Genomic DNA, 25,915 nt, shown 5'->3' on the forward strand with positions numbered 1-25,915 from the left:
GAAGAGGATTATCCCAGAGTATTCTCCGCTTAATTGGCACTGCATGTCGCTTTATTGGGCCAAGAGTCGGCAACGTAGACTCTATGCTCACGACTAAATTAAAATATTTTGTTTTCAAAATTCTATTTTTTTATAATTTCCTCCTTTGATTTACTCTTATTTTTCACAAATGTTCCTATTCTTATCCTGTTTTGAAAGCTCTTGTTGTTATACTCTCTGCAAGAGGATAGAACTTTTCTTTAATAGGACTCAGTAAAAGACACTCATTCAGCATCGCCCGAGGATGTGAAAAATATAGTTTTAGCAAATTGTTATAATTCTTAAGCATAATAATAAATTAACTAAACTCTCTTATTTATAAATCAAATTAATTGTTTAATAAACTTAAGTTGCATTATAAACAGGGGCCAATCCAGGATTCCTTTTTTGGGGGAGGGGGGCGGAAAGCAAGGCCGTATCCAGGATTTTGTTCTGGGGAGAGCACAAGGATACCCCGTAATACAAAATGAACGCAATGATAATGGGACCGTATTAAAAATCTTGCATATTTTTAAGGGTCTAGGGGGGCACGTGGCCCCGTGCCTCCCCCCTCAATTTGCCTATGATTATAAACATTCTTTAGTCTTCTTTCCATCATTTCAACATTTTTTTATCCCATATACAGGATAGTTCGCTTAGTTGGGGCAAAGTGCACAAGTACTGATATGTCCCAATTAACCGGAATCCACTGTAGTACCTTTGAATCGAATGGGTGGCTAAAATGCTGTGTAGAAAGAACAATTTTCGATCATGTATGATAATGAAAACATATTGAGATTTAACACCAAGTCTATCCTTCATCTATTAATTTCATTGGGTTACAGGAATTCCATACATACCTCGGTATTCTCCTTGGGAGATGGTTCCTTCTTGGCACCAATCAGGTTCCACTTGAGGTCTGTCACCATGGCTCCTGAGCTCTCGACTTCCATCTCCTTACCATGGGAAGCAGTAGAGGGCTGGGCCTGCAAGAGAATCTGCAAGCATCATCATTAACACATTCACTGCGGAGCACGTCAATTGATGTGGTCCCATCTAAGCTGAGATACGGGGAACGTCAATTGATGTGCACTGACAGTCGGGCCGGGAGCACTTTCTCCGCCTCCATATTTGACTAATATCCACTTGCGTCTTCCGTTTGCGTGTATAGCGTTTAGCAAGCTTTCCTCTTTCGAAGAATGTGTGGCGTTTGTATAGAGCAGTATTTGACGGAAGTTATGGAGTGGAAACCTCCCTCTATTTTTCTTTCTTATTTAAATGGCTGATTTGATGACTTAAATGAAAATCAGGCCCATATTGAATGTGTTCATTATTGAAATACAGAAATATATAAATACTTTTGAGAATTTGTCACAGGAATAAAATTTAAGTTTGATTTTTATGGATGCATTCTTCATACTACCATGCAGCTGCCTCAAGGAAATCCATAAATGAATGAATACTTTTATTATGCTTCAGTTAGAACCTATGATAGGTAATAAACACAAGATACATGTTTCGCTCCAACAAAATATTAAACCAATGAACAGCATTTTGACAAAAATATAACAACAGATATACAAAGAGTCATTGTTCAGCTTTCATGATTATTTAGGATCATTGCAAGGCTTAACAAGCTGTAAATTTTCAGACAAAAACAGTGACATCTTCAATATCAAATAACAAAAAATATAGATTCTAACAAAGATAATGATGGACACACATTTGTGTAAATTAATTTATAGAAAGTTTTGATAGCATCATAAAATAAAGGTGATAAACTAACCTTAGCCCTGGATTTCAAATGGGAGTAAAGCCTTTCTTTAAATGATTCAAGTGAACAAGTTGTTTTAATACATAGCGGTAGAGATTTCTAGAATCTGGATGCTGTTAGCAGAACCGAATGTTAGCAATTTTAATCATTTAAAATTAGGTTTTTTGAATTTACCACTTCTCTACATACCTAATACCTCTTATTTGCACTGCAAAATCCTGGAAAAGCTATGCGATGATCCTCTGAGCATTAGTTTCCAGAGTTGTAAAACTCCAGACATAACCTCACTCATAACAAAAACTTGTGTGTGGGTAACACTATGCACGAGATTCCAGAGCCCATAGGTAATGAAATAAATTCATGAAGCGTAAAAATGGTCTATAACGGAGAATTTTAGTTGATTTCGGGTTATAATTCAGTTTAATAACATCAAATGCTTTGGTTTGTAAAATAACTTGGGCAGTTGAGATATGACGGAAGGACATTCTGAGTTATCGAAAAAGAGAAATCTGTATATTAACTCCTTATCAGACAAAAGTTGAATAACTTCAGTGGGGAAATGTGAAGATTTGTTTTATTTTAAATTCACAGTAATTAAATGGTGCAACCTAGAGATGTAGTTACATCCACTGACTGAATACAAATTCTATAATGTCTGTTTCAGTAAAACACCATCGGTTCGACTGAAAATAACTGAATCCTTTACAATTTATTTGCTCAAAAGGTATCAGACAGTGCTTTCGAGTGTATGATATCAACATAGTGGGAATGCAATACATCTGTGATAAAATATAAGTAACAAATGATAATTTACACATTAAAATATAATAAAGCTGCAAATTGATTACCCACTGACTGACTCATCACAATTCGCAGCCCAAGCTGTGATAGGCGTGGGTATTTGGCTTATTGGACGTAGAAGTAAAAAAAAATTCATCAGGAGGAAAAATCTTAAACTTGAAAAAATCGATTAGTTTTCGAGATATATCGACTTGAATTAACATGGGAGCCTTATGGGACTAAAACGTTTTCGCTTTAGTTTTGTATTTTTCAACGTTCGAGGAACATGATATTCAATGGACATAAACTAGAGTTTTTGGTTGATTTTTTGGTATGGTTGCCATAGCGACAAATTGATATTTAGTATTTTTTATTATAGTTTGAACGTTTTCTATGCTTTTCTTATGGAAATAGTTTAGGCATTTTTTTGACCAACTTGCAATAATTGTAGGACAAATTCCTTGAAATATAAGGTGTAGGATTTTTTTGTTGATTTTTTGGCTATCTTGGAATTTTCATACGTCGAAACAATTCCGAGGAATAAACGATTTCGATTTAGCATTGTCGTGATGGGCGAATTTTCAAATTCGGATTTCGGCCTTGAGACATGTGCCATATGAAAATTTGGAATCTCCTAGAAAAACCGTAGAAGGTACTTCGTACCCTCACGATCTACCTTACTTTTCCCGTAACCATCTTTGTTAATTCATAATAAAATTCCGAAAAATATCCTGCACGCGAAAAATCATTGTCGCCATTTTTTTGTGGAGCATACAATCTTGGATATCTTAGCAACCATTCAAGCTAGATGAATGAAATTTTCAGGGTAATACTTTTATCAATAAGGTCAACTTTTGCAGTTATGACCATTTCACTCGAACGATTCATTAGCAAGTTATATCGATACTAATCTCCTTAGTTACGCTTTAATCGCCAATAACTTTTTTGTTAATCAAGTTTTGAACATGAAAATCTTACACAATACAACTTCTAATGTGTTTTATCCGACAAAAGTTAAAACAAGCCGATCCGATGATTGAAACCGATGTTATCATCGATGGAAGTGTGCATTCGATATATCCCTTTTTCTGAGTTATTTATATAGTTACGGAGATATAAATTTTAATAATTTTGTGAGAAAGAAAAGCTCTATGCACACATGTAAATAATTTCGATAGATAACGATTCCTATTGAAAATATATCGATATGAATTTATATCGATAGGTCTCTTTTTCTCCTTTGCTATTGACCGTACCTGTCCGTAATTTTCAGGGTAGTATCTGACTGGCAATATAAATGTTTCTTTATAATTAGGGCTCCATGGCAACCATAGTTTTCATTTTATATCGACATTTAATTTCAATGTAAAGTAAATGGCAATACACTCATATCGTTTTTACGTACGATTTCATTCAGGATTTCGAAGTGGTTGCTAAGGCTGGAAGTGATTGTCGATGTCTGGTAAACCAACTCTACTACACGTATTTATGCTTAAGCGTAACCAATTCATTATTTTGGTTTAAACATTGACTTATTTTTTTACTTTCAATGACGTTTGCATGCATCACACCATTTCAAAATGCTTAACTGTATTTATGTATTTTTTATATTTGAATGTTTTTAACAGTTTTAATTTCCCTTTGATAATATATCTCCTTTCCAAAATTACATACTACATTATGCATCATTGAAATACGAAAAATTAAATATTCAAGGCGTATCCTTACCCATTCTTTCATCAAATCATTTCAGCCGCAGTATTGATTGCCTAATGTGCGGAATAATTTCAATCATTGTAACCGGTAATACTGACCATTATATACCAGGGTTGCTTTTTCCCGTGGTTATTTAACCACACGAAATTACGGATAGTATGCTATTAAAATATTTACTTACGTTTTCTAGCATACGTAGGGCCTATATGTAGAGGTCCGTGAATTTCGCGAGACGCGATATCGCGAAATAACGCAAAATAAAACGAAATAACGTGAAATCGGTGAATAAAAACGAAATTTCGCGTTTTGCGCGATTTTAGGCGGATTAGCGAAAAAAATCACATCTAATGAGTCACAATCTATTAAAGCCTAAGCCTTCATTGTTTAACGCTGCTAACGTTCATTTGCTTTATCTCATTACGATTCCACGGTCAATTGGCTCGTTTAGTCTCGCGCATAACGCACCCGCGTAATATCGCGCACTGTAGTGACTTCTGCGCCAGAATTTGCCGTTAAATTTATCACAGCCTCTCTCTTCGATTCCCATGTATCAATCCTGAAATATTTAGAATGAGGCGCTTTCTCACCTGAAGAATTAGATATTATGAATTAAAAATGTGCGGAAGAAATTTAACGCGGCCGCGGAAGACCGGAAATACAAGCTCACGCGCCCGGTACGCGTCAATGCCGAGCAGTAATTCCGGTGACTCAGCGCGACGCATTAGACAGCGTTATTGGATAACTTGTTGCAGGAAAACCTTGAGTGTGGGTCTAATGTAACAATTTCGTTGACTTAAACACGGCCGCTGGCTGGGACCGGGCCGCCGTTCACTTCACGGCCCACAGCGTAGCAGAGAGCCGTCTCGTCTGAAAGCGGCCTGAATTTCACGGCGATCGGCGAAAAGTCGTTTCGTCAAAAATCGACCTCAATGTAGCACTGCCTGTATTTCACGCCGTAGACGGCGTACCGCCGGGCCGGATTGAAATGGGCGCCATGGTGACCACGGCGGCCGTCAACGCCGCCAAGCCGTCAACTACGCGATTTGATTCGTTTAAAGACACGTATGGTTATTTGAAAGCACGAAGCAGGAGAGGAAGGGAAGGAATGAACAGAAAGGATAGGAGGAGAGGGGGTTCTCCTTATTGGCAGACGGATTGTCGGATATTCGGCTCTCCACTGAGCTACAATGCAAAAAAAATCATTTTAACACTGGCCAAATCTAATATCTTTTTTCTCATGTGAGAAAGCTTCTCATTCTAGATGTTTTGTTAAAGCACATCAGTAGGAATACACATAAACCTGCGAATGAAAGGGGACCCGCTAAATGATAGCTATTATTTGAACACACAGTCACTCAGTCAAAGAAAACAAAGGAGGAGCTTGTTGCTGCTACTATAGAAATTTTTAAAGGCTTTATTTAGTTACTTAACTTGACAATCCAAAAATTCTGGAATGGCTCTCATACACACACATAAGTATACACAAATGAGGTAGTGGGAATATGCCGTTTGCCGATCGTATTCACCAAGACTAAATACTTGAACGAATATAAGTAGAACCATTTCTTTCATTTAGTTTTATCAGAAATTTTGTACAATCGAAATTGTGTTAAATGTTATGTAAAATGCTTAATAAAAGTATAAGTATTCATGAAATGTGAACCATAAAATAATAAAATGCCTATAAACGTGGGAAAATTGTAGCATTATAATAACACCGCCAAGATTTTCTATAACACCGAAATCACATGATTTTAAAACGAATTTTAGCAAAAAATAAAACCACTTTCACGGACCTCTACCTACATGTTATGCCTTTCGCATACTTCTTTACCAACGCTAAAATTTGGGGTTACGGAGACTACACCCTCACGTCGTTTACGTCCCTTACGTACGTTTACACCCTCACGTCACGTCACCCACACACATCGTTTAAGAATGTTTTACATTATATGGGATTCAAATAGTCGGGAATCGATATCTAATAAAGCTCGCTTAAGGCGTCACGACAAATGAATGCCATAACCAAAAATTGAGTTAATTCGGCGAAGATAATTTGCTGTGAATATGTAATGATTATGAAAAAATCTTGCGCGACCTGTTATGAAAGCCGTGTTACGCTGATTTGCGTTGGTTGCGCCATCTATAGTGTGATACTAAAAATATATTTTAGAATATCTATTTTCATGTGTATTGTTAATAAAAAAAACTTTCGTGCATGGTGATACTTTTGAGTGCAGATATTTCGCGTTCATATTGCCATCTCCCACCTCACAAATAAGAGCAGGTTTTAGAATAGCTAATTTTATGGCTGTGTGTGAAAATAATTTACAGGCCAGGCGATAGCTATCTTTCACATTATTCCGCGCTCATACATTTAAGAATAGATGAACAGTTATGATGTGTGTGATTTGTCGAATTTTTATAAATAAACCTCAAGGAATATGCGAATGCTGGATTTTTGAGGACAGAGCGTTTGAGCTTCTCTCGGTTGAAAGGTGGTAACATTTAATAGATCCGCGCTTTTTTGATTTCTGTCATCGAAATTAACTTGATCGGCTGGGCATTGGTGCATTGAATTGGTCTCAGTCCGATAGTAAAAAAAACTGTTATATTTTTTAAGTATGTTGGGTTCAAATCATCATAATCAGAAAGAGAAAAGCTACAAGTCTAGGAAAAGGGTAAAAATACGAAAAATCGGCGATATTTCACAAGTGCTTCCGTCGTTAATTTTATATATTCTCTCCATTACGTAAATATTCTATTCAAAACGGTCTTAACGCTTATATCATCGTGGTTACTAAGACGACGTTAAATATTGTTGAGCGTATCCTCCGTCTATTTCATCTATTAACACTAGGAATACCGGACTTGACACCCCCCCTAGAACTACCGAATGGAGTCATTTTGACTCCTACCTTATAATTGTTTATTTTTGCTGTTTATGTCTGTTTTTATTGATAGATTGCATTAGTTTATCATTTTTGTTAATAATAGCAATATTTCAGACGTCGTTTTAACAAAAAAATATATTTTTTTTAAATGCGAAACTCTACAGTGTTAATTTGAAATTCTTTTTTCTTACATGTTATGTTGTTTTAATAGAATTATAATGGAGGAATTGTATAAAACAGCAAACGTAGACTTTTCAACACATTTTATCATATTGTTTGAATGATCAAAAATATTACTTAGGCTACATGGTAGTTGGGAAGATAATTAACTAAAGCAAAAAAATGCAGTTGATACGCCACGCATTTGTCTAAGGTGCTTTAGAGTTCAAGCATTGTCGTTCATTTTCATTGCCCACACAAAGACTTTTGGCAGGTCTTACAATTCCCAACTGATAGATTATTTTTGCACTTTGGTTTTGCCTGGAAATAATTTTTTTGCAGAAACCCGTCAGAAGAATCTGCGGCATTGGACACGCAACGCTTTTATCTACATCTAACATGAGGATCAGCCAACTCTGTAACGAGCTTTTTCTAAAAAGTCTTGCGCGAAATGTTTTAGGTAGTCTCATTGTACACTATCCATGAATACCTGCTAAGTCGGGAGTATTTTCCAACGAGTAGATAGGCTATCACTGAGTAGACGTTCTTGTGGTATATTTGTGATTTCATCTCTTTTGGTTCTTCTATTCTCTTTTATTTACCTTTCCCACAATGCTAGTACCCTGGATTTTTTGCTGTTCAGCGAGTTTGACTGAGGTAAAGTAATTATATACAGTAACATTTCGCCATTTTTCAGAAATGGTTGCATTAGTTTCAGTACTGCTAAACGGCAATCTGCATGAAGTGAATTACCTTTTCCAACATAAGGGAAGGCATTTGCAAGATATTTGCTCTCCTTGTCAACAGGTAGCCAATATTCATGGCCGTATTTGTCCGGATTAGAAGGAATGTACAGAGTGAAATATACCTAATTACACTGGGAAAAAGTTGTTCATCAACTATAATGCACGGACCAGGTTTGTAACAAGCAATGTAATTCTCTATGAATCTATCGTACACTATTGAAAAGAGGGCAAACTTGACAGTTTTGAGCCGCTGGAATCAATTAGATTTCTCATCAACTCTTAGACATTGCAAAATGTTAACAAACCTTGTCGTTCGTTGTAGAAAATGGTATTCCCCAGTCGTTTGACCAAATACTCTCAATAGAGTAATCATTTGTACCTGATATTCCTCGGGCATAAAATATGGCTATACATGCAACTAGCTCCACATCGGAAAGTGTAAAATCTTCGTAATTTTGCCTGCGTGGTTCCACAATTGTACATCGCTTTATGTGAGTCAGTATAAACGAATCGATAAATAATCGTATATAATACCTTTTTTTGTAACAACCCATGAAAGGGAAAGTAAATGTAAATTACTGCTTATATTTCGCACGCGTTTTGTCTGAATCTTCAGACTCACTAGAAACGTTTTGAGGAATAAAATCCTCGACTTCGTCACAGCCGAAATGATCTTTTGTTTCGCGTTCCGATTCACCTTCCGGTATAGAATGCAACATAGATAGGACTTCTTCACGCTTTCGCCTACTTCCTCTAGCCATACTCCCAGTCAGGAAAAATGAAATCCTTGCTTCATAGGAGTTTTGCAGTCCACTCGAGAGTTCACTGGATTCACTAATGCAAAGGACAGCGCACGGTTTTCCTGTGCGGCACCCGGCAGCCAGCGCTGTCAGAGCCGGACGTGCTAGGACAGTAACTTTATTTCATTCTACTGATTTATTTTCCTGGTTCATCAGTATATCAATTTTTCTGGGGAATCGGTATATCAGAGGTACTTTTTCATATTTGAAAATCAACTTCCACGCAGTCAAGGCTGAAATAAAAGTGCTGCAGCGCAATGCACAGTATTAGCGGGCGGCGGCAAAGGTGGGCGGCGAGAAGGAAGGGGTAACGGAGGAGGGACAGACACAACGGATTCTAAACACATGGATTTGAAAATGCTATGAATTGCATATTCACCACTTTATCGCAAGGTAAAATAATATCAGGACATTCACATAGTTTGTAGATCCAAACACAGACCCGTAAAATAAGAAATGCTTTCAAAGTCTCGCAAATATGGGCCAAAAGGAAAATAATTGTATATTTAAGCCTTTGATTGATTTATATTAATTATTATTGACATAAGAAGAGATAAAAACTTGTATAAATATTACTATTTGGTGAAAAGACAAGCAAAATACAGTAGGGAGTCAAAATGACTCCCTTTGGTAGTTAAAGGTAAATTTTGAAAAACGTGCACTATTTTATTTTCTAGAATTATTTTAATCGCACAGCCTTATTTTGTGTCGAAAATGAATAAAAGTCACGGAATTTCAGGCCGGAATTCGGAAAATTTTAGACAGGGCAGAGAAATAAAAATGGCGAGGAGTCAAAATGACTCCATCGGTAGTTCTAGTGTTAAAAGGATATTGTAAGTGTTTTCTTTCCCTTTTTAAGCAACTTATGGACCCAATAGTCGAACACGCGTGACACAAACATGTTCCCACCCCCCTCTCGAACCCGCTTGATGAAATCAAGCGCCTATCGACTCGTTTAAATATATAGCTCTACTATCAACCACAGTTTCAACACTCTTTGTCACTTTAAATGTGTCATATCCTTACAATGAGACAAATCGTGCGACATTGAGAATAGCTTTTAGTGATGATGAAGGGAGAAAGGAACGTTCAGTAGAATAGCATGGGCACAGAGAGCATTCTACTAAAAAGAAGAATAAACTCACAGTTGAGAATACAAATCCAGAAGTAAGGAAACGATGCAGAACACAATACATATGGAGCATATTCATAAACGGCAGCAAGGCTTCAAAATTGACAGCTACAGAAAAGTCAAGAGCAGAAGCTTTTAAAATGCATTGCTCCTGAAGAATATTTTAAAAATAAAAGGGGTCGACAGAGTAAGTACCAAGGAAGAGCAGGGAATAGTAGGAGATAAAAGAATTATTCTAAAAATGATGACCTGATAAAGACAATCAGAAAAAGAAAAGGACACGTGTGCTGTAAGAGGGGGAAGTAATGCTTCTGAAAGTGTTTCATGCATCGGATTATTAAGGCGTAACAGAGAAGAAGACCGTAAAAATGAAAAGAAAAAGAGATAGCCAAGAGCAATGGACGGCTATATAAAACCAATTTTAGGATTGCTGACTCATGATGGCAATAAAGTGTAGATGCAGTTCAAGTTCAACTTACAATAAATAGTTCATAAATAGTATTACCTGATCGGAGGATGTTTCATTCGCCAGTTTGCTTGAGGTACCATCAGTAAAATCGTTGTGCACACATCCACCTTCATTATCACTGGTCTGATCTTCTTTAAAAGGAGAGGACCTGCATGTTCCAAAATCACCCTAATGGAAAGAGAAACAGTCATTGATTAACATTTTAATCAATTGTTAGAAGGACTGGTGTAACTATGGGGGGATGAGGGGATATATCTCCCAATAGCCTCAGAGAAATAAAAAAAATATTGAAAACTATTGTCTAATTTTGACATATAATTCCACAACAGAATGAAGTTGTATGTTAGCATAACTGAGCTAAAATAGGCCAGAGAGCACTTACCAAATCATCAGTGGCCAATGGGTCTGGGGCATTATCCGAATTTTCAGCTGTATTTGGTGTGTACATCACAGGATAATTCCGTTCACCAAGTTGGTCTGTGTTCTCTTCTTTCATATTAAACTTGAAGAGAACAATCGATGTCACCCAATAAATGCAAAATTATAATAACAATAGCATATGTCCAATAATAACTAGGGATTGTCGGATCGGATACCTCAGATCCAAATATCAGCAGATATTGCCCTTCATCAGATACATCGGATCCAAAGTCGCGGAAGACATTGGATCTGGATCCGAAATTTTGAATAATAGCTTCAGTGAACACAACTAGGGTGGAAAGAGTTCCGATTCTATCATCAAATGCACCGTCGCATGGGATTCTTGTCCTACTCATGACCTGTATTATTTGAAAGCTCTCGCAGAGGTTACGTAGGAGAATTTCAGCCGTGGACAATAAAAAAAGGCAAAATAGGACTGGCACATAGTGTGACTCTTCCCAAGAGATTGAGCAATCATCCGGTGAGTCTCGGCGTCAGGAATTTGAAAATGCATTTCGATCCGAAAATATCTTATCTTAAAGATCCGGCTCCAAAAATCAAGGATCCGATCCGAATCCGGATCCAAGAAAAATCCTGGATCCATCCATCCCTAATAATAATAACAATAATAATAATAAATATTCTCAGACAATGCAACAGGAACAGTCAATGAAATCCTCCTTAAAATCATCAAAAGATGCATTAATGAAAGAGGTTATAAAGGCTGACATGGGATACACACCATTTAATTTTGGAGAGAAGCAAGATCGGATTCAAATACCAGACCTAAATCAACAAAAGCAGGAATGGAAGTCTAAAATCTTGCATGGAAAGTTCCCAACAGTCATACAGGAGGATTGGGTTGACAGAAACGCCTCTCTGAAATGGCTCCAAGATGGCTATTTATGCCCGGAGACTGAAGGGTTTGTGATGACAATTCATAACAGAGTTATACGAACTCACAACTATGAAAAAAATATATTAAAACTTGAAATTGCAGATAAATGTAGACAATGTGGGAAAACGGGTGAATCCATTGAACACATAACTTCGGGGTGCTCAGCTCTTGCTGGTACTGACTTTTATTGATCCACAAATTACAGCTAAGAGCAAACATAGTCGATGTAGCAATGCCACTAAATGACAATGTTGAGTCTACAGAAAGAAAGAAAACACAAATATATCAGAATTTGGCCGGTGAAATAAAAATATTTGGAAGTTGAAAGACGTCAGCATACACCCACTGATAATCTCTGTGGAGGGAGTCTTGTCTAAAAGATTCAAAAAAGAAATCGAAGACCTGGGAATTAAAAACCAACTGATAAACCTCGGGCAAAAAGCTGTTTTACTACAGACCTACCAGATCGTGAGAAGATTCCTGGGTCAGGCATGATCGGGCAGTGTAGGATAGGGTGAATTCTCTTCCTTAGCATCCGAGCCTAATCCTAAATTGACCTTGGGATAGGTGAATATTTCCAGCTGGTTTTAATCGGCTGAGAAAGTGCATAAACTCAAATATTAATAATTATAACCCATATAATTATAAAAACTACTCTTTCACTTGAAACCACTCAAGCAGGCCAATATACTCATGATATTCTTGTGACTCACAGATGAAAGTCCTGAATATTAACATTCAGCTACTGCAATATTTAATTATCCTTTCACTTATTTACTATATATATTTATCCCCAATGCCTTTTCCTCCTTCATTCACATTTACAAGATCATAAAAGTTAAAAATATTTCCAAATGAAATTAAATTTTAATAATTTGGACATGCAGTGTAATCCTGAAGGTGTCTATTCATGATCTTAAGAGTCAATTTTGTTTTGTTTCCAATAATTGCAAGGACATCTTCTTCGACTGAGTCCGCAAAATACTCGACTCGAGTGTCTTGACCTGCCACCTCGTAGCATCACTCCCTCGTATCCCTCCTCCCTCCTCACATCGTAGCTCAGGAAGTTAGAACACGCAATGAACATACGCTAACAACCTAGGCGGGGACACACGTATGGATCTCAAATATTGAGCACAAAAGCCTGAACTCATTTATAAATACATGAATTAACAACATATAAAAGCATTTGCACAGATTTACTGAATGACTAAGGAAAGCATCAACAATAACCGCAATGTGTTCCAGCAAATGCTATCAATGAAAGCTATTGGTCACAAAGAAAAAGATGTACTTCTTGCTCATACTCGTCCAGTATTAAGCACATATAGTTTATGCTGTGGAAGCAACAGTCCAGATTTGACATATATTGCATTGAAATTCCCAAAAAAAAGAAGTGTAGTACTTTTTCTGCAAACTGAAGACCAGAAATCCAGAAACCCTTTAGTCCCAAGATTTCCGGATTTGAGGTCCTCGACTATATTTACAGCAACGACTGACATTCCACCGAGGAATTTGTACAACAGTAGGCCTTTCAACTACATACATATATGAGAATAAAACTTACCAGCATATTGTCCAAGGGTGGTTCACACTCTGGCACAGGAATGTATATTTCAGTCATTTGAACTGAGCATGGGATCTGTGAAGTATCTTCGGATGCATCTCGAATACAGTCCTTTGTCTCTGAAGAAGATCCTGGCTCATCTTCAGCTGCACCCTCTGCTTTGATACTCTGCTGAGAAAGTTACACTATTAAACAAATGAACTCCATCTGATTCAACAAATAAGGGAGGCTCTTAATCTTAATTAAACAGGGGGTTTAACATCTTTGTCCCATTTCTCATGGATGCAGACATGGCTATTAAATTTTCTCACCAATTCATCAAAAGTAACTTGTGATCTGTCCACGTTGAAGAAGTTAAAAACCTCCAACCCGTAGGGGCCAATGTAGTGGAGTAATAATGCCACCCGTCGTTCTTCCTTTTCTGACACGAGACCACTGGCAATTAGATATATTTCGAAAGTTTGAAACCAGTGTTTCCAATTCACTGCGATATTGCCCTCTGTCTCCATCGGACGCACGTGGCCTGACATGCCGATCGTAGTTTGTGATCGCGGTTGAACACCCGTATTTGATTCGAGCCGGTCGGATTCGTCGGTTTTAGGCATTTCGCTCTACTTTTACTTGAAACATAACAGTCGTAGCACAGACTTAAAGAAACTAGTACTTCGCGACACTTCTGACACCATATTGTAGATTTATTAGTCCGTTATAATACATGGTCTTGACAATGTAGTCACCACAGAAAGACTGCCGGTTTCTGTACAGCAAACAACACTCTACCACAAGTGGCAGCACCGACACATATGTGGCGACATCTATACGACATACATACAACACTTACTTCTGCAGTTTTTTCTCCTCCCTTTCCTCCTTTCTTCGTTCCTTTTCTGTTTGAGTTTCTTATTTTATTCTTTTTTTCTTGTCATGGCATTATTTCCATTTTTCTGGGGTCAATTTACGTCTTGTATAAATGGTACCCTTTCGGTACTTCTTTTTTCCTTTCTTTTTCGTGTTTCAGGCCAAAAAAGAATGATATTCGTTGGGGTAACACTATTTGGTCCTTCATCGTGGCATGGACCCTCTGTTAGGTCTGACCTGTGTATGTGTGGCGCAGCAGGAATTTCAGATAATGCTGCATCAGTCTCTACAGAAATCTATCTGTAATCGTATCTTCTGTGTTATGCTGGTTATGTACAAGTACAATTACTTTCTCACCCGTTCCTTCTTCCTCATTATCTATCAATTTGCATTGTAATTTGATAGCGCTCCCACAATCTATATAGAACTCTGAATTCCTCTCCTTTTCCCAAACTTTGTTGAATACTTTACAAAGTTTCACTTTGCTCTTCCCCAACCATCAAAGAAAAATCATGTTATGGAAGTGGATTCATCTTACAAACTGAGATATTCACACTGACTTTGGATGAACGCTTTCCTAGGCACTCAGAATAATCTATTGCGTTGGCATTCCATGGATATAGACCTAATGCCCTGAAACCATTATTAACTATTCTAGACTAGTCAATGTTGTTCAATATGGTTGAAAGAATGGGAACAAAATCCTCTTTTTTATCGGCGTTAGGGTTTTTGGTCTATTCGAGTATGGCATCCTTCCACTTAGTCTTTATTGGCCTAAAGGCAGCCACATCAGCGGGTGTCAATATTTTTGTGGAATTTTGGCTAAGACCCATTAGAATAATTTGAAATTCTTTGCGTAGCGAACTTCGGTGGCATAGCAGAGGGGTTTTGTGGCCATCTACAAACAACACTACTGGTAATGGGATTTTATTTTCCTAAAGATAAAGATGAAAGACATTCCCAATAAATTTAAAAAACACTTCTGACCTCATCCACCCATTGTCACTGCGCCCTTTCCCCCATTTTTCAGGAACCTTTTGGAAAATTTTATTAAGGATCCTCTGTAGAAGGTAGATGATCATCGGAGGACACGTATTTCCTAAGGATGAAAAGGTACTTATGACGGTTAGCGTTGCCTTCACGTGACGGTGAGGGTAACTTCATATACATTTTTTTATCCAGAGGGGCAAGCACGAAGTTCTTTTCAGGGCATGACATGAAATTAGTTTAGTCGCCAATTAACACGCTATTCAGATCAGAGAGGATATCAAACTTGTTTTTTCTTTAAGAATGTCCTCCACAGGTTTAAACCAGCCTCTGATATGTAGAGGATATCGCTCACGTATGCACTTGCATCAGTTACTACTTCAAATGAACGGTAAGAAATTTCAGGGTATCTGCGTAAAAAGCCATGATACCACCTTTTTTCGGGAGTATAGACCTTAAAAGGATTTCCGCGATAATTTTGCTCGAATTCTTTGACATTATCACTTGTCAATTGTTTTGCTTGGAATTCTTTGAAATTATTTATTTGACTATATCCAATTATTGGCACCCATTTTTCTAGTTCTTGGCACCCATAACAAGTACTGGATGCACTCATTTCTATGAGCCAAAATATAAAATACGCATTTATACTAGCAGTACAATGCATTTGGCGAACAAAATAAATATATAACTGTAGTTGATGAAATTTCCAATACTTGGCACCAAGTGCCAATCATTAGAAATTAACAATATTTACATACCAGTGATTGGCACCCGATAAAAATCAATTTTAATTATGATAACAGGCTCTAAGTAAAAAAACAACCTCATTGAGCTATTACCATCATTACAAATATCTAAGTTTCATACTATTTAATGGGTTGGTATTGATAAAAAACGCATCCAAATGAGGTAACATTCTTAATTTTCCGCTAAGAAAACCTCCAATTTCTCCAAAGAAAATGCAGCACTTGGTTATATGGTCCGCAGTCACTTCTCAAATTGTGTAAGGTGGACAGAACCGCTGACACATATAAAGTAAACTTCTTTGCTTCTAAATACAGAAGCATCAAAAATGCAATGCATCTCTCTCTCTTATCACACAGTTAATTACAGTGCCAAAAACCCTGGGGGGGGGGGGGTGCTAACTATTGGGCATTCTACCCTATCAGTAATAATTGTCAGCATTTGTTCATGAAAGAAGTATTTTTTGCTTTCGATACATATTAGGAGTGCCTGCTGAACAAAATTATTCCAGGAGATTTCCTTTTGTAATAATTATTTGAACATAACAGAATTATAATTAGAAGTTATACATCTCTGATAAAATCACTTATATTACTAGGGGAGATGTCAAGGAAAATGTTGTTATGAAGTAAATGTTACCTCCAATATTAGATGATTTTAAATTGCATAAGAAATAAAAAATACTATCATGCTGTGAAAACTGTGTCTTAAATTTCATCATTTGAGAATCATAATTGTCATCTGTTTCAGAAATATGCCTGTGATCATTAAATAGGCTTAAATTACTTCAAATCTTGGTGACCATTCATGTTAGCAATTTATTGCTTTTTATACAGATTGTTAACTCTTTTAAAAGACGTGCTTAGAATACACTAGATATTTTGTCTGCTGTTGTTAAATGATAGTTGGCCATTCGCACAAGTGTTATATTTAAATGCCTGTTGCGTTTCTTATGAATACATTATTTAGCAGCACTTCTGAAACCTATCCAAAAACTCAACATGAAAATCATTCATGCGATCTTTGGCTTGGGACTTCTCATGCTATGCAATTTTATTTGTTGAAGGCTTGATGCAAAATATTATATTCCAGATAGAATTAACTGGAAACAGTCCTAGCCATGCATAAGCACTCAAGTAAGGTTACAAATTTCCCATTTAATTATCCTTCATGCAGAGTAGGTACTTATATCAACTGATTAAATACCAATCAACGAGACATATTCACCATCGCATTCTTGGAAATTCACGTGAAAATGAAATTCCCAAAATTTCTCAGTGCAAACAATTTTAAGCTCTAGCAATATCCGGTCATACTTTCTTAACCGATACAGATTGCAGATACCAAAATTTCTTTCAATGTTGTATTAAAACAGATCAGGCACATGGATACAGGAAGATTAACAAATATCGGAAATCAAGTGGTTGAGTTGTAGCACTATCTCTGTCAATCAATCAATTGATATTTAAGAGAAAATGAACTGGTGACACAGTGCTGAAATTTTTTAAAGAAAGTTTAGAAAGTAACTTGAAACTCAATTGAATTTTGACCATCATCTTTGAATGGAAACTTTTGAAAACAGATAAATAAGAACAAAAATGCAATCATGTTACTTCAAATTGGAAAAGTTACACAAATTTATCTAATTAGCAAAATCAGTTATATGCCTTTTATTGTGAACTAATAGTACTTTATTCTCAACATAGGGACAAAATTTTGTTTATTTCCACCAAGCAATCATGGTTAATGCCAGGCAAATTCAGAACCAATATAAAACCAGACACGAAAATTGAAAAGATACCTTGAACAATGCACCTTTGATGGAAAAAAAGGCATGCCTTCAATAAAAAAATAAGGCAAGCCGGCTGTTTGATTCTTAACTTCTATCCTGGGCATATCGTTCTGCTGCCACAATCCTTCAATACATTCATCCTTACATACATTTCAAAAATAAAAATAATATTTATTCCACTTATTCGTAGGTTACAAAGAGCATGTAAATAAAACAATAAAGTAGAATATAGGTACGCTGTGATCCTGAATTGGAGGTACCATCGTAACTTAGTTCATTAAAGCAGCAGTTGGTGCTGATTTATGACCATATAAAATATAAGAGCACAAAAAATTTTGATATTCAAACATGCATCTGTTAAGTTCAGCAGCAAAGGGAAAAAATTAAAATACAAAATAAAACATGTATTTCAATGAGATTAGAGAATATTTTAGAAAAAAATTGTAGGAATGATAACTTTACGCAATGATTAAACAAAAAAATGACAAGTTAAAATTATCAAGATTCCACAACAACTTTTTAACAATTGTTCAATATATTCATTCTCTTGGGATAAAAAGATGTTTTAATTAGTAAGAAACTAAGCCATATGAACATTAGACATGAACATTAAAAATATAACAGCACAAAAAATTTTGATATTCAAACATGCATGTGTTAAGTTCAGCAGCGTAGGGAAAAAATTAAAATACAAAATAAAACATGTATTTCAATGAGATTAGAGAATATTTTAGAAAAAAATTGTAGGAATGATAACTTTACGCAATGAATAAACATAAAAATGACAAATTAAAATTATCAAGATTACACAACAACTTTTTAACAATTGTTCAATATTTTCAATCTCTTGGGATAAAAAAATGTTTTAATTAGTAAGAAACTAAGCCATAGAGTTTTGACTCAGTATCTCAATTGGGTGGGAACATAACACTTTCAGTGCAAGGAAAGTGTATGTATGTTTGAAGGCTTCATTTTGGGGCTTAGGTATACCAACAGTTCCCGAACCTCACTGAGACGTATTTTTTACCGGAGTTTACTAGAATATTCAATGTTTTGCTCTGTTTTACACACAAATAGAGAACGTCATGAGTACCTCAAATGAAAAAAAATACCTTTGGTCGTAAAACATTATGTTTTCGGAAAAGAGGCAACGAGAACTCAGTTTTTGTGAGTTTCTTTAGGCAATCTGCCAAGGCTGAATATGAGGATCGTAGGCTCCTTCCCAGCAAGAAATGCCATATTGCAGTCTTGATTGAACTAGAGCACAATATACAGAACAACCTATTTTTTGGACATAAATAACTTAATATAAGGAATTTCCGTGAAATCGATAGCATTTCCAATTCCAGTTTATTGACATTATTTCCAATTAACATTTCCATCAAAAGTTATCCCAGATTAACTCACAAAGTTGATTTGCTCAATTTCAAAACATGCCAAACAGGTTTTTTCGTGTCATACATGAGACATCTGTAGTAAACACTCCATTTTTCGAATAATATCTTTTTCATTTAAATTTAACATACTTTGTTCATTTGCTTAATACAAATGTATATGAATAAAATTAAAATTTTGTTCCATCGCATTCTATTTTTGTAAATATATATCACTCACATCGTGCAATATAAAAACCAAAGCTGTATTATCAACAAAAAGAAGTTAATTTAACATTGAATATTCCAGTATTGAATTTTTTTACACATAAGAAAAAGAACAGTCACCAAGATCCATCTCCTGGGCACTCCAGAAGAAAGTGATGTTTCTTTTCCATAAAAGTCATGTATTTTCTCATTCCGGGTTCTCCCACTGAAGTTACTTCGGAACCATTTAGTAACGACTCCTCTCATTCCAGCTTGCTACAATCTTTTCAATAACAATGACTCGTCTATCCAAGTTACGTAATGTTTACGTATTACAAAACTGCAACTTTCTAATTATTGAGTGCATCAGAGATAGCAGAACAGAGCTTTAAAATTGCATCTTCTGTACTTTTATCTTTCAAACAATCCCAATTGGACAGGGATAAGTAGTTATTGGTGCTCATGAAATGTAAGAGCTGAACTTAAAATTTTTTTCCAAGACTTTTGAGAAGACAGGTAACAGTGATTATTGGTATATAATTGCTAGCATTAGTTTATATGCATTATTGTAGAAATTGGCGGAACAGAGCTTTAAAATTGCATCTTCTGTACTTTTATCTTTCAAACAATCCCAATTACACGGGGGTAAGTAGTTATTGGTGTTAATTAAATGTTAGAGCTGAATTAAAATTTTTCCAGGACTTTTGACAAAACAGGAAACATTGATATTGATATATAATTGCTAGCATTAGTTTTATCACCTATTTTGGAAATCGGGACTGCAACACCTGTTTTTAATTGTTTTGGAAGTTCACACTTCATCATAATCAAGTTTGCAATGTGTGTAAAAAACGGTAAAGTACGATCATTTACCTTAATAATATTGATACTCTTTTTATCATAACCCATTGCATTTTTAGGCTTAATTTCTTCAATAATTCTAAAAACCTCTTTAACGCCAGTTGGAAGGAAGCACAATAACTGAGCCTCACCACAGCTTCAATTCACAGCTCATGACTCTCAACGGAAATATCAAAATATTGGGTTCACTTGTTAGTCTTTGAAAAGCTCAACTAAAATGATTGTTGATCTCACTCACTGTCTTCAGTGCAAAATACAAAAAAACGACTTGGTACGATTCCCATGGTACCATGGGAGATGACCCATCATCCCAATAGGTACTTAATCATTATTCTTTGTGAAGGTTAGAATAAGGTATTGGGCTTCTCACTACAGATTTGCAATCGCTTGATTTAGAACAACTTTGATATTTATATGGATAATCTTTCCAATGGCCAAACATGTCAGCTGCACAGAGGAGGCCCATCTGGGGAAAGCAACACAACTTACATAGCACGAATATTGTTTACCACTTGTGAGTGCTCATGTGGCGGTTGGGATGAGAACTAACAGTGATAAAATTGGTGCTTACTCTGAATGAATTATGTTTCACAACTGTACGTGCACACTTGCAGTGGCCAAGGCCATTCCTTACAGTAAAGTACTTGCTGCAGACCCTGTATAAAAATGATTTATCTCATTCATGTACATTTATGTGAAGGTCAAGGTGATGCCTCCTAGCAAAAGACTTGCAACAAATGTCACATTGATAAGGTTTTTCTCCGGTGTGTACTCGCATGTGATTGGACAGAGAATAACTCCGAGTGAAAGATTTTTTGCAGATTTGGCACGAATATGGTTTCTCTCCCGTGTGTACACGCATGTGAACCTTCAGGGAACTTCCTTGAGCGAAGGACCGGCTGCATACGTTGCATTTAAATGGCTTTTCCCCCGTGTGCGTCCGTATGTGACTTTTGAGGTTACCACTGCAAGTAAAAGATCGGTTGCAGATACTGCATGAATGGGGTTTCTCACCCGTGTGAATTCGGACGTGAGTTCGGAGAGCTCCTTTCTCAGTGAAAGATTTTTTGCAGATACTGCACTCATAAGGTTTTTCTCCTGTGTGCGTTCGTAAGTGTTTAACCCGATCTTGATTGCTAGTGAAGGATTTGCAGCACACATGGCAGGTATACGGCTTCTCTCCTGTGTGAATGCGTACGTGTTTTACTAAGTCGGCCTTTAGAGAGAAAGACTTTTCACAATGATAGCAAGAATAAGGTCTTTCTCCCGTGTGTGTTCGCATGTGAGTTTTGAGATTACTTCTATGAGTGAAAGGTTTTTGGCATATTTGGCACGCATAATACATCTCTCCCGTGCCAACACACACGTGACGATTGAGGTGACCAATACCAGTGAAGGACCGGCTGCACACGACGCATTTAAAAGGCATCTCTCCTGAATGCATCCGCATATGTCTTCTGAGATTACTACCGCTAGCAAATGATCGTTTGCAGGTAGTGCATGAGTAGGGCTTCTCTCCCGTGTGTGTTCGCATGTGACTTTGGAGAGAACTTTTGTCAGTGAAAGATTGTTCGCAGATTCTGCATGAAAAAGGTCTCTCTCCTGTATGCCTTCGCATGTGTTTAACCAGGTTATTCTTCTCAGAAAAGGAATCACTGCACACGTTGCACATATAAGGTCTGTCTCCCGTGTGTATGCATACATGTCTTACTAAGTGGCTCTCATCCACGTAAGACTTCTTACACTCGTTGCATGAATAAGATGTATCTGTCATGTGTATACGCTTGTGCTTGGTGAGGTCCTTTTTCTGAGGAAAGGACAAAGTGCACACGCTGCATGAATATGACTCCTCTTTTCTTCTCACACCCACGCGATTACAAAGGTTTCCATCGCATGATGACTTTGAGGATAAACTTTGTGAAGTTGACTTCTCTTCTACAGTAATACTTCTTCTCACTCGCCTCATTTTTTTCTCATCCCCTTTTCTGCCAGTGGTTTTCTTGAGAGGCCGATTTCCTTTTTCGCTCAGCCCCAGTGTTTCTATCGGTAGCCCATTTAAAGTTTCGGAAGTAGTGGGTTCACTGGAACTATAACTACTTCCGCTTGATTGAGGGTTTTTGAAAGATACATCTCCTCCCATTGATGATTTTTCTTCAGCGTCCAAATTATCACCAATAAAATGAATTTTCATGTGCTTGATTAAGTCATTTTTGTTGTTAAATACCTCTCCGCATTTGAAGCAATGATATGAACTTTCGTTTGACTTGCAACTATTCTCAGGATTTTTGATCAAGCAATTGTTTATCTCTTCATTGTCTCCCATGACAGTCTCACAGCTACTTGTGTCATTTCCTCTGATTGTTATTGACCTGAGGTTATGAGGGGTATGTGATGATTCACGACCACCTCTATCCCCGACAACTGTCATTGTCGCTCCGCCTCCCTTGCTTCTAAGTGATTCGATGTATTTTGTATTGCATTGTCTATCATCAGGAATTGAGGTATTTGTTTTCTTATCAGTATCTAGAGCGCCACATATTTCCAAGTCTTCATCCATCAGATTTCTTTCTATTCCAAAATGGGATGCTCCAACCTTGGAATCAATTTGTCTCACCAGAGGTGTGGGATCAATGCATTCATCAATCCAATGATTCATTGCATTTCCTTCCGCAGACAGATATGAAGTTGATGTTGCTCCAATGGGCATTCCTTTGGCAGCCATGAACCCTAGAAAAAAATTTGCATTAAACCCAGATAACACAAAGTAAGAGAGTTAACAGTTTCTTATGGTTTTCTTACTGAAAAAATTGATAAGCAGCTTATCGTAAGCTATGAAGCTTATATAAGGCAAGGGTAAGATGTTAGGGAAGAATAGGTAAGGAATGCCGTCAAATATCCTCATGCAAGGTTATTCGCCTCTGTTGGAACGTTAAAGGCAGCTGAACAGTGTACTACATATACTACGCAGCTCATCCTGACATGAACTTAAAGGCTATCGGTGAAATTAAGCGAGTCTTTACAAGGTCTTAACAACTGATAACAGATTTCTCCGTGAATAGAAAAAAAATTAATAACTGGAAGCGACTGGCTAGTGAAGATATAAAGCATAATGCAAGTACTTTATCCTTGTGACGGAAAGAAAAAAATTAACATCAGGGAGAACCGAACACACGACCAATGTATCTGTTGCTCTATTCTCTCACCACTAAACCACGGACGCTGATGAAAAAGAATGGTTTAGTAACCAGTTTAAAATCCAATTATGTAGAAAAACTTGTCTGGTATGTACATGAAAAACTGAAATTATTCGAAGTCCACACATTTTAACATTTATGAATTTTAAGTTATGGCTTGATAACCCGATTGCTACAATATGTATATTAGACATTCCTTCCGACATTTTTATATTATTCTACGTCGCTATTCTTGTGAAATTTTGTGTTTTTCTTATGACCGTCGTTTCGCTATCAGTTCATACATGTGAATGATTTTCAAATTATGGCAGTATGATGATGCCATTAGGGCATAATGGCCGAGATACGGCTCGCAGGTAGAGGAGAGTGTTGCATCACGAAATAATTTCTCAAATTTTTCATAAAAAGCAAAATATATTTACTTAAGATTCAGTCAAATGGTAAAAATCAACCCATCAGGATTACTTAACTAAAGTTCTTAGTCTTAGTTTTGTACCTTTACTGTTAATGGATATAATTAAAACTTCTCAAAGTGTTTTTTATTGTCCCTATGTACTATCATTTGCAAAAGTCTTGCAACAAATCGGTCGTCGCCACTTTCGCTCCAAAAAGATTGTGCTCGGAAACTATGGTTTTCGGGTATATTCAGTAAACCAACACTAATCTTCATGGTTCAATATATGGAGAACGGGTCATTAGGTGGGTGAGATATTTTTTCATCCTTCTCAGTCTTGGGATTAGATCGCTTCCATTTAAGTGAAATTTGTGTTCATTATGTTCCCCCAAACACATTGTAGCATTTAATGCAGGTGGAAAGATCGAAGGTAATTCCTCGGAGAGATTTTAAAAAGTTTGTAGTTTGGCTCTTTTTGAGTGATCATAGCTCTTTTTAGAGAGCAGGAAATCACGAGTCGTTCACTGAGAACATGGTAGACTTTTGTTTACATCTATCGACTCTGGTTGATGTTTTTAACACAATATCTACGACATAAGATACGAGGCAGCTTTGATATTCCACGTGTTTCATCAAATAAATATCTGAGCAAACACGTAAAATATGAAATTAGTTAAGCTGATCGGCATTACTCGTTGCGTATGTAACAACATAGTTCTCCGACGTCTGTCAATCGGTAAAGATGTATTCCTTTCCACATATTCAAAGTATGTCCAGGAAAACTTAATTCCAGCCAAAAGTCCCATTTTTAATGATTTTCGGATTTAAACAGGTATTGTTTGATAACATGTTCCACTGCTGAATAAGTGTGAATGCATATAATAACTCTACGCTGCTATGTGGTTGATGATGAAGTTATCATATTTAGCTGCAATCATTTACATATACTCTGATGAATTCCGGATAATGTAGGATACTTACTCAGCATCATTAATTAACTTCTGTACTTAAATTAAGTAGGTTACATGGTATTAGGAAATGTGTTTGTTGGCAATACGTTTTATTTTTAAGGCAAGATTGAAATCAGCGGAACTGCAGCTCATTTCATAAAACCTTTGAAGTCGAGAAAGAAGGAGGTAAGCAAATCCTTACAGAATATCTACTTGAAATGAATGTATACGCTTGCATCATTAGAAATACAAATACCGAGTTAAAAACATAATTGCAAATAATATTAACTAATAAGGACGATACCATACCGAAGTCGCAGGCGACATCATCATAATATTCCTGTTGTATACACTAACCAGCCGAAACATAAAGTATGCGAAAGCCTCCGCGCTCAAGTTATAATCATATAAACGAATAAAGTACTAAGATACCGAGAATATGATTATTTTGATCAAAATTTGTGCAATTGAGAAGCACATGAAAGCAGCTCAGTGTTACAATGACAACAAATAATTAAAATTATCGCTCCTAGACGTCAAAATAGGAACAGCGCAGTAGATGATTACTTGGCTGGCGACTGGAGAGGCCCGCGTTCGAGTCCCTCTCCTGCCCGAAATGTTTTATCCTCCTCACAGCCGTATTACATTTTAAAGTTTTTTTATTTTTTAAATGTATGTTAAGAAAATACCAAATGTTGAATTCGAGCATTTTTTAATAACAATTTCCAATTTAAATGATCTTGCGACAGGAATCCTGCGTTGCTAGCGCGGTAGGATGAATCATTGCGTTTCCCTTTAAAGAACTCCAATCTGAATCACTGGTGGATGTGGTTCCCAGTGCTATAAGGTTTCCTTTCCAGGTCCGTATCTGCTCAACATTATTAACCATTGGGATGAGAACTATCGTAGTAATCTAATGTTCCATATACGTAATTTCATAAATAGATCAATTTCAGCTGATTAAAAAGAAAATTATGAATGATATTTTGCAGCGATTATGCTGTCTGTCTATGTAGTATGATGCCCAATTGTCATCGACTTGTCGCCATTTCCTACTACGTTAATTTTTCCAGTAAAGTTTTTCAAATAATTTTACCTTTTCCGTTTCGTAATTGAGCAGTGACGGAAACTTTTCTCAGAGATAGAAAAGATATAAATTAAGTGAATAATTTTACTTTT

The 25,915-nt window shown here is 36.5% G+C and overlaps 1 protein-coding gene across 1 annotated transcript in view; it reads right to left on the reverse strand.

The window, feature by feature from the left end:
- The window catches only part of LOC124172563 (zinc finger protein 271-like), an 85,262-nt gene that overhangs the window by 31,192 nt on the left and 28,155 nt on the right, over nucleotides 1-25,915 (reverse strand). Inside the window, exon 6 of the mRNA XM_046552006.1 lies at nucleotides 879-1,016. Within this exon, the coding sequence (XP_046407962.1) occupies nucleotides 879-1,016 (138 nt within the window). The remainder of the gene's footprint in view (nucleotides 1-878; nucleotides 1,017-25,915) is intronic.

Source organism: Ischnura elegans, assembly GCF_921293095.1.
Source record: "Ischnura elegans chromosome 13 unlocalized genomic scaffold, ioIscEleg1.1 SUPER_13_unloc_1, whole genome shotgun sequence".
In the NCBI taxonomy this organism is placed as follows: domain Eukaryota; kingdom Metazoa; phylum Arthropoda; class Insecta; order Odonata; family Coenagrionidae; genus Ischnura; species Ischnura elegans.